At 53.7% G+C, this 9571-nt stretch overlaps 1 protein-coding gene across 1 annotated transcript; it reads left to right on the forward strand.

The window, feature by feature from the left end:
- Positions 1–1008: 1008 nt before the first annotated feature.
- Positions 1009–9399, forward strand: LOC136531163 (ATP-dependent zinc metalloprotease FTSH 2, chloroplastic-like). The gene is made up of 4 exons (XM_066523865.1): positions 1009–1264; positions 2481–2955; positions 8106–8785; positions 9067–9399. The coding sequence occupies exons 2-4, from the start codon at positions 2490–2492 to the stop codon at positions 9382–9384; spliced, it is 1464 nt and encodes a 487-aa protein (XP_066379962.1). The 5' UTR covers positions 1009–1264; positions 2481–2489; the 3' UTR covers positions 9385–9399.
- The last annotated feature ends 172 nt before the right edge of the window (positions 9400–9571 follow it).

Raw genomic sequence — 9571 nt, forward strand, 5'->3', positions numbered from 1 at the left:
TCAAAGAATAAACACATGTTTTTAGGTGATAAACACATGTTTAGCTACATTGTCAATACAAGTTACTAGGTGGTAACATTAGTTAGAAGAGAGAACGCTTTCCTGCTGTGCAGACGAGAAGGCCTGTGGCCGATGGCAATAAGAAACACCTGGAGACCAACATGAGTTCGAAGAGAGAACGCTTTCGCTTTCGCTCCCTTCCTTTTTTTTTTTGATCGGGTTTCGCTCCCTTCCTGGCTGAGACCAACATGAGTTATGAGTAAGGATGAAAACGGTACGGATATTTTCCGATCGTATTCGAAACCGAATCCGTCTAGAGGGGTTGAGATCTGTCCGTATTCAAGTCCGGATATCCAACATCCGATACCGTATCCGTATCCGTATCCGAATACTCAAATCGCATATTTATGATGTCGATATCCAATCGTATCCTATCCGACATAGTTGACACTATCCGTATTCGAATCTGAATTCGGACAGAAATATGAAAACAAATGTAATATCGGTGATATCCGTCCGTATCGAGACCATCCTCTCTCGCACCTGGAGAAATGTACACTGGTGTCGTGGGCGGTTACCTGATATCCGGTCCTCAGACCCTGCACGTGTGCAAAGACATGGAGTGGCTTAATGCCTCCCAAACACAGAAGTTGCAATGTGAAATCACGAATTCTCCTGGATGGCTGGAAGCCATACATAAGAAATGGGCGGCTGGGTTACAAACAGCTAATGCTGCTACCAGCCGCTGGCCCCTGCCGTGGTTCTCCTCCCAATCCTACGTGAGTTCGACAGCCCACGACAGAGGAAAAAACCCAAACTCCAATCCCTTTGGACTCTGGCCACAAAATCCACACCCCAAAACCCCGAGATTCTGCACTTGGACCAGGAGGAATTCCGGATATTTCACCCGCCTCAACACCTGGCTAGTCGTCTACTACAACTCCCGTCTATGCGGAATGTGATGTGGGCTCTTCCTTATCGACGCTGTGGCCGCCGAGCCGCCCACGTCGCCCCATCCCCACCGCACCCCCCTTCCCTCCCTTCCTCCCCGAGACAATCCCCACGCAACCGCGCACCGGAGCGGGGGAGTCTGACGAGTCCAGACAAGCGGTGAGGGGGAGAAAAATCTGCGCCCGTTCGCCTCGCCCGCCAGTGTGCTCGCCTACTTAGCTCCTCAGCTTCGCTCGCTCCCTCCCGCCTATAGTTCCTCAGCTTCGCTCCCTTCCCCTCCTCCTCCCCCCTCCCGGCTCCGGTTCACACACAGGTGCGTGCTTGTCTTCGATTTGTGCTTTTTGGTAACTGATTCTGCTACCGGTTGCTTGAATCCAGTCTAGTGTTGTCGGATTGGGGGCTGCCAAGTTGTTTTTTTTTATCTTGCTTGCTTGTGAGTTGTGATGGGAGCGTGCTCTGTGTTAGACCTTAAGCAGGATCTCTAGGCATAGAACTAGCATGTCTATTTGCTATTGAATAAAACCATGAGTCCTAGAACATCTACTGGTGTAGTAGCAGTAGATAGAACGAGAGAAAGAGAGGTGTAGTAGCAGTAGATAGAACGAGAGAAAGAGAGGGGTGAAGGGTGCAAACCTTCGGCCGCCTTAGTTGAAGATGGGCTCGCCATCGCAGTGCTTGGCGATAACCCGTTGGCGGTGTCGAGTCGAAACGGCAGTGCAGTAGCGGTTGCAGGGCAGCCCGGCGACGTAGCAGCCCCTCGGTGTAGATGCAAAGGCGGTGGCGGCGTGGCTGGTGGCTTCTCGTCACTGGCTGCACCCCTCTAGATCGGATTAGGGATTTCGGTGGGGAACTGTAGCTCAGGCGAACCTCGAGCCGTTGGCCTCCACCTCTATTTATTGCGCAGTGTGACAGCGGCCCTCCAGCCATGGTGGGCTGGGCGCCCCCGATCAGGGCGCGGATCAAAGGCCCAACTGGGCCGTTGGGCCCAGTTTGGGATTAGAGATCAATCTAACACTCTGGAGCGTGTGTGGTTAGACTTCGTTTAGACTCCTTTAGCTTGAAGATAGGGGGTGAAGTAGGAGTGTCGGTGCGTGGAGCTAATCTAGGATTCGCCAGTAGGATAGCGGAATCTTTTATTAGCTTCTTCTGTTGAATTAGTTTGTCGATTTCCACGGACGAGGTATGACGGGCTACTGTATACTAAGGATCATACTTTAGCAGGCTGGAGTAAGGAATATAATGGTTTGGGCGCTTGTAGCCTGTGGAAGTACCTGCAGTTCTTCAATAGAAACTCTCTTGTGAATCATATATTTTTTTTTGTTTACTTACTCCAAAGCACTTTACATCCTATTGTTCTCTGAGGAAATTTTCCATATACTCTTTAGTAAAGACTTGAACCGCGCCCGTGCTTGTTTAATTGAATTGAATTGATGATCTAGAACGATAGACTAAGCTCCTAGATGAACTCCTTTTTTTTTTGCAACAATTGTTCTTTTCTCTCATTGATGAGATCTCTCTCGACTTTTCAGTGAGCAAAGATGGCGCCGCCATCCATGAGTCTTGCGGCAAAGGGGGTGCTTCCCTTCTCAGCACTTACTTCGAGTGGTGTTACACAAAGGCCGGTGTCAGTGATCGCTTCCTTGGAGCACAAAACCAGCGATGCCAGAAGGAAGTTCCTAAAACTTGCGCTTGGGAACCTCGGAGTTGGACTGCCCACCTTGTTGGGTGCTAAGAAAGCTCTCGCTGATGAGCAAGGCATCTCGTCCTCGAGGATGTCTTATTCGAGGTTCCTTGAGTATCTTGACAAGGATAGAGTGAAGAAGGTTGATTTGTTTGAGAATGGGACAATTGCTATCGTGGAGGCCATTTCTCCTGAGCTTGGCAACCGCGTGCAGAGAGTCCGTGTGCAGCTTCCTGGTCTAAGCCAGGAGCTTCTTCAGAAGTTGAGGGAGAAGAACATTGATTTTGCTGCTCATAGCAATCAGGAGGACTCTGGTTCTCTTTGTCAGTAGTTAGCCTAGTGTTCTTGTTTTTCATGTTACCTGCTATAAGATATTTACTATTCTCTGTAATGTGTTTCCTTGGCAACCAAGTTGATCATGGTGCCTTGGCAACCAAGTAGGAATCATAGCATCTGCTTTATGCAGTTAGAATATGCTAAGAAGTAGGTACACCACTTGCCTATATATGCAGTGGTTAGCATCTTTGTATCCCTAAGTCATTTTTGCAATACAATCCAAGCGGCCTGTTGGCCAAGCTGCCCTCTGGCAGCCAACAATTGGTATCTAGAGCCAGTTGAGAGATAGGGAAGAGCATGGCCACCTCCGCAGAGAGAGCAGCAGCAGCAGCCGCCGCCGCCGAGCACCGGGCGCAGCGTCTGGCCGCGGCAGAGGCCGCAGCCGCGCAGGCGCAGCAGGCCGCGGAGGCCGCAGCAGCAGCAGCTCGGAACGCAGCCGCCACGGCCGCGGCTCTGCGTCGAGAGTTGGTGGAGGAGGATCCGCCGCGTGATCGCCGCCCGTTTCCGCGGAGGAGTCCGGAGCGCGAGCGCAGGCAGACGCGGTCGCCCGATCGGGATCAGGATCGCCGCCGCGGACGGGCCAGGGGCCGCTCGCCGGTGATCCAGACCGTGTACAAGGACTCTGGCGCAAGTTCCACCTGGCCGATGCTCAACAAGACAAATTACCATGAGTGGGCCTCGATCATGAAGCTGAAGCTCCAGGCGCGGCAACTCTGGGATGCGATCGAGTACCAGGACCTGCCATACCATGAGGACAGGCGCACGGTGGAGGCGATCATCGCCGCCGTGCCACAGGAGATGCAGATGCCGCTGTCCGAGAAGGGATCGGCCAAGGAGGCCTGGGACTCCATCGCCGCCGCGCGAATCGGAGTCGATCGAGTGCGCCGCGCCACGCTCCAGCGACTCCGCAGCGACTGGGAGAAGCTCGCCTTTCGTCCAGGAGAGCAGATCGAGGACTTCACCCTTCGCTTGATGGCCCTGAAGCAGCAGCTTCTTCTCCACGGCGACAACGACATCGATGAAGAGCGCGCGGTGGAGAGACTCCTGCGCGCCGTGCCGCCAAAGTACGCTCAGCTCCGGATCGCCATCGAGACGCTTCTGGACTTCCAGGACCTCACCATCGAGGAGGTGTCTGGACGCTTGAAGACGGTGGACGACATGGAGGCGTTGGACGCGGAACCGGCCGCCATCGGTGGACTGCTGCTGACAAGGGAGCAGTGGCGTGCCAAGGAGAAGGAGGAGGCTGCCGTTTCCGCGTCGGGCAAGGAACCACGACGTCGTCCACGCGGCGGCAAGAAGCAGCGCGGGAAGGGAAATCGCGGTGGCGACGATCGCGGGGTAAACGACGACACCTGCCTCAACTGTGGTGATCGCGGCCACTGGGCGCGCGACTGCCGCCAGCCGCGCCGTGGTGGTGGTGACCGCGGTGGTGGCGGTGGCAACCAACGCGGAGGAGGCTACCGTGTTGGAGGTGATCGAGGAGGAAGGCGCGGTGGAGGGCGTGGCGGAGCTGCTCACGTCGCAGAAGCAGAGGACGATGATGGTGCTCTGTTTTTCGCCCACGGCTTCCTCAAGCTTGACGAGAAGGACGAAGCCGTCTGCTCCAAGGCCACGGTCTCCCTCGACATCAACGAGCCGCGCGCGCGAGTCTTCCTCAACACCAGCGCCAACGAGGAGGCGCTCGACGGATGGTACCTCGACAGCGGGGCCACGCATCACATGACCGGCCGCCGGGAGCTCTTCGCTGAGCTCGACACCACGGCGCGCGGCACGGTGCGGTTCGGCGACTCGTCTCGAGTGGAAATCAAGGGGACCGGCTCCATCGTCTTCCAGGCCAAAAACGGAGATCAGCGCGTCCTCCACGGCGTCTTCTACATCCCAGCGCTCCGGAACTCGATCATGAGTTTGGGGCAGCTCGACGAAGGAGGCTCCAGGGTGGAGATTGATCATGGAGTGCTCCGCATCTGGGACCGGCGTAGTCGTCTTCTCGCCAAGGTACATCGCGGGCCCAGTCGGTTGTACGTCCTGCACTTGGAGGCCGCGCGGCCGGTATGTCTTGCCGCCACGAAAGAGGACGAGTCATGGAGGTGGCATGAGCGCTACGGGCATCTCAGCTTCGAGGCACTGCACCAGCTCGGCAAGAAGGAGATGGTGAGGGGGATGCCGGTGATCAAGCATGCGGAGCAAGTCTGCGACACCTGCGTCACTACCAAGCTCCGCCGCAAGCCATTTCCGCAGCAGGCGCAGTACCGCGCGCAGGCGCCCTTGGACCTCGTCCACGGCGACCTATGTGGGCCGGTGACGCCGGCGACGCCAGGAGGGCGCCGCTACTTCTTGCTGATGGTGGACGACGCCACCCGCTTCATGTGGGCGGTGCTTCTGCCGACCAAGGATGCTGCTGCGGATGCCGTGAAGCGGGTGAAGGCCGAAGCAGAGAAGGAGACCGGCCGTGAGCTCAAGGTACTGCGGACCGACAATGGAGGAGAGTTCACCGTCGGCGAGCTAGCGCAGTACTTCGCCGCCGAAGGAGTCAAGCGGCACTACTCTGCACCACACTCACCGCAGCAAAACGGTGTTGTGGAACGGCGCAATCAGACGGTCGTGGCGACCGCGCGCGCGCTTCTGAAGCAGAGGTCCATGCCGGCCAAATTCTGGGGGGAGGCGGTAATGACGGCGGTGCATCTGCTCAACCGCGCGCCAACAAGAAGCTTGCAAGGCAAGACCCCCCATGAAGCCTGGCATGGACGAGCGCCGGCGGTGAGCTACCTGCGTACATTCGGCTGCGTCGCCTACACAAGGGAGCTCGGACACCTGCGCAAGCTCGACGACCGCGGCAAGGCTGGGGTCTTCATCGGCTACGCCGAGGGCGCCAAGGCCTATCGGGTCCTCGATCCGGTGACGGGACGCGTGAAGGTGAGCCGCGACGTGGTGTTTGATGAAGGGCGCGGCTGGGATTGGTCCAATTCGGCCGCCGGGACGTCTGCTTCCGCCTCCAGTGACTTCGACATCGAGTTCTGGGGAGTCGACACAGACGGAGCCCCGCCGCACACGCCGTCACCAGCTCCAGGGGAGCATGATCCACAAGCTTCCTCTACTTCACCAGCTTCCTCTGCTTCACCAGCAGCAGAAACAGAGCAGGCGGACCCAGTTGAGTTCGCGTCACCGCTCGAGGACGACGACGATCGCCTTGATGCCTCCTACGGTGGCGAGCAGCTGCGGTACCGTACCATGCCCAACATCATCGGGGACGCACCCACACCGCTGCCGGCTTCACGTCTCTTCGCCGAGCTTCATCTCACGCACGCCGGCGAGCCAGCCAACTTCACGGAGGCTGAAGGCGATCCTGCCTGGCAGGCCGCCATGGAGCAGGAGATCAAGGCAGTTGAGCAGAACTGCACTTGGGAACTTGTGGAGCTTCCTCCCGGTCATCGGCCCATCACTCTGAAGTGGGTCTACAAGCTCAAGAAGGACGAGCGGGGCGCGGTGACCAAGTACAAGGCGCGTTTGGTGGCGCGGGGCTTCGTCCAGCAGGAAGGGATCGACTTCGACGACGCGTTTGCTCCCGTGGCGCGCATGGAATCCGTCCGAGTTCTCCTCGCGCTGGCAGCCCAAGAAGGATGGCGCGTCCACCACATGGACGTCAAATCTGCTTTCCTCAACGGCGACCTCAAGGAGGAGGTGTATGTGAAGCAGCCGTCTGGCTTCACCGTCGCCGGGAAGGAGAAGATGGTGTACCGTCTGCGCAAGGCTCTGTATGGCCTGCGGCAGGCTCCTCGAGCTTGGAACGCCAAGCTGGATGCCACCCTCAAGGAGATGGGTTTCCAGCAAAGCGACCATGAAGCTGCGATGTACAGGCGAGGAACAGGGGAGGAGCTGCTGCTGATCGGTGTCTATGTTGATGATTTGATCATCACCGGTGCCAGCACTCAAGCCATAGAAGGTTTCAAGGCTCAGATGAAGAAGGTCTTCGACATGAGCGACCTCGGCCTTCTGTCTTTCTACCTGGGAGTCGAAGTACATCAAGATTCAGCTGGGATCACTCTGAGGCAGACCCATTATGCCAAGAGGATCCTTGAGCTAGGAGGCATGGATGCCTGCAACCCTGCCCATACACCAATGGAGGAACGGCTGAGGTTGAGCAGGCAGAGCACGGCTGAAGAAGTTGATCCTACCCAATACAGAAGATTGGTGGGCAGCCTGCGATACTTGGTCCACACAAGACCTGACTTAGCCTTCTCAGTTGGCTTTGTCAGTCGGTTCATGGAAAGACCAACAGCAGAGCACCAAGCTGCCATCAAGCGCATCCTGAGATATGTGGCTGGTACTCTGGAATTCGGACTTCACTACACTAAAGCTCCAGGGAGAGCAAGGTTTGTTGGATACTGCGACAGTGACTTGGCTGGGGACATTGACACCAGCAAAAGCACTAGTGGCACTCTGTTCTTCCTGGGAAGCAATCTTGTATGCTGGCAGTCTGTGAAGCAGAAGGTGGTAGCTCTATCTAGTTGTGAAGCTGAGTACATTGCCACTACCACAGCTGCAAAACAAGCTATTTGGCTATCCAGGTTGCTAGCAGACCTCCTTGGAAGGAATGTGGAAGTGGTTGAACTGAAGGTTGACAGTAAGTCTGCACTTGCTCTAGCCAAGAATCCAGTCTTTCATGAGCGCAGTAAACACATCAGAATCAAGTACCATTTCATTAGAAACTGCTTGGAAGATGGAAGTATCAAGGCTGATCACATATCCACCACTAATCAGCTGGCTGACATTCTAACCAAGTCTCTTGGAAGATCAAAATTTGAAGAGATGAGGGGAAGAATTGGGCTCAAGCATATCACTTCCAAGGACCACAAGGCTAAAGGGGAGAATTGTCAGTAGTTAGCCTAGTGTTCTTGTTTTTCATGTTACCTGCTATAAGATATTTACTATTCTCTGTAATGTGTTTCCTTGGCAACCAAGTTGATCATGGTGCCTTGGCAACCAAGTAGGAATCATAGCATCTGCTTTATGCAGTTAGAATATGCTAAGAAGTAGGTACACCACTTGCCTATATATGCAGTGGTTAGCATCTTTGTATCCCTAAGTCATTTTTGCAATACAATCCAAGCGGCCTGTTGGCCAAGCTGCCCTCTGGCAGCCAACACTCTTCTGTTCAACCTTATTGGAAATTTGGCATTCCCACTTATCCTTATCGGTGGCCTGTTTTTACTGTCAAGAAGGGCACAAGGTGGCCTTGGTGGACCCAATGGTCCTGGCTTTCCCCTTGGTTTTGGTCAATCTAGGGCCAAGTTTCAGATGGAACCCAACACTGGTGTTACATTTGATGATGTTGCTGGTGTCGATGAAGCGAAGCAAGACTTCATGGAAGTGGTTGAGTTCTTGAAGAAACCTGAAAGGTTCACTGCTGTTGGCGCTCGCATTCCTAAAGGTGTTCTCCTTGTCGGTCCTCCTGGTACTGGTAAAACTTTGCTTGCAAAGGCAATTGCAGGAGAGGCTGGCGTGCCATTTTTCTCAATTTCAGGTTCTGAGTTTGTGGAGATGTTTGTTGGTGTTGGTGCTTCCAGAGTTCGCGACCTTTTCAAGAAGGCCAAGGAGAATGCTCCTTGCATAGTGTTTGTTGATGAAATTGACGCTGTTGGAAGGCAAAGAGGTACAGGTATTGGTGGTGGGAATGATGAAAGGGAGCAGACTCTCAATCAGCTACTAACTGAGATGGATGGTTTTGAGGGCAACACTGGAGTTATTGTTATTGCTGCCACTAACAGAGCTGACATCTTGGATTCCGCTTTACTTAGACCTGGGCGCTTTGACAGACAGGTTGGTTTTTTTTGTTGGATTCAATCTGTCAATGCATTTATATTTGTTTGTTCTGTCTTAGTAAAGTTCTCTAATGTCTATTGCTTGCGTGCAAAAAATAAATCTAATCATTTTGTAGCCAAAGGTTCAATATCCATTTTGTTTCCCTTGTAGATTACTCGGCTGATCCATTTAGTTCAGCTTGGTTCATCTCTCATTCAGTACCTGAATGCTATTTAGATCTTAACCAGAAATATTTGGGGTTCTTAACATTTTGGGTATGCCTTGTAATTCTTACACAGGTGTCTGTCGATGTTCCTGATGTACGTGGGAGGACAGAGATTCTAAAAGTGCATGGTAGCAACAAGAAGTTTGATTCTGATGTTTCTCTTGATGTCATAGCAATGAGAACACCTGGGTTCAGTGGAGCAGACTTGGCAAACCTTCTGAATGAAGCAGCCATTCTGGCTGGACGACGGGGGAGGACAGCAATTTCTTCAAAAGAGATTGATGATTCTATTGACAGAATTGTGGCTGGTATGGAAGGGACTGTGATGACGGACGGGAAGAGCAAAAGTCTTGTTGCTTACCATGAAGTTGGGCATGCCATTTGCGGGTAAGAGATGAATCTTCCTCTTTGCAGATCTTTTTCTCCTTTGCCTTAAACATTGGAACGTGACTAGGTTACTTTAGGTTTTGATTATTTTCTCCGATATCCTGATGTGATTCTAAGTATTTCTAAGATATTTCAATTAATTTAGGTGCGTACATGTGCTAATATGGTTTCTAAAGCTGGCTAGCTAAATT

This window comes from Miscanthus floridulus, unplaced genomic scaffold (genome assembly GCF_019320115.1).
Source record: "Miscanthus floridulus cultivar M001 unplaced genomic scaffold, ASM1932011v1 fs_292_2_3, whole genome shotgun sequence".
Lineage (NCBI taxonomy): Eukaryota > Viridiplantae > Streptophyta > Magnoliopsida > Poales > Poaceae > Miscanthus > Miscanthus floridulus.

Excerpts from the sequence above, each read along its gene's own strand:
- LOC136531163 (XM_066523865.1), top strand. The coding sequence starts at position 2,490 with ATGGCGCCGCCATCCATGAGTCTTGCGGCAAAGGGGGTGCTTCCCTTC. Across the intron at positions 2,956-8,105 it reads GGAGGACTCTGGTTCTCTTT|CCAACACTCTTCTGTTCAAC; the intron begins GTCAGTAGTTAG and ends GCCCTCTGGCAG. Across the intron at positions 8,786-9,066 it reads CTGGGCGCTTTGACAGACAG|GTGTCTGTCGATGTTCCTGA; the intron begins GTTGGTTTTTTT and ends ATTCTTACACAG.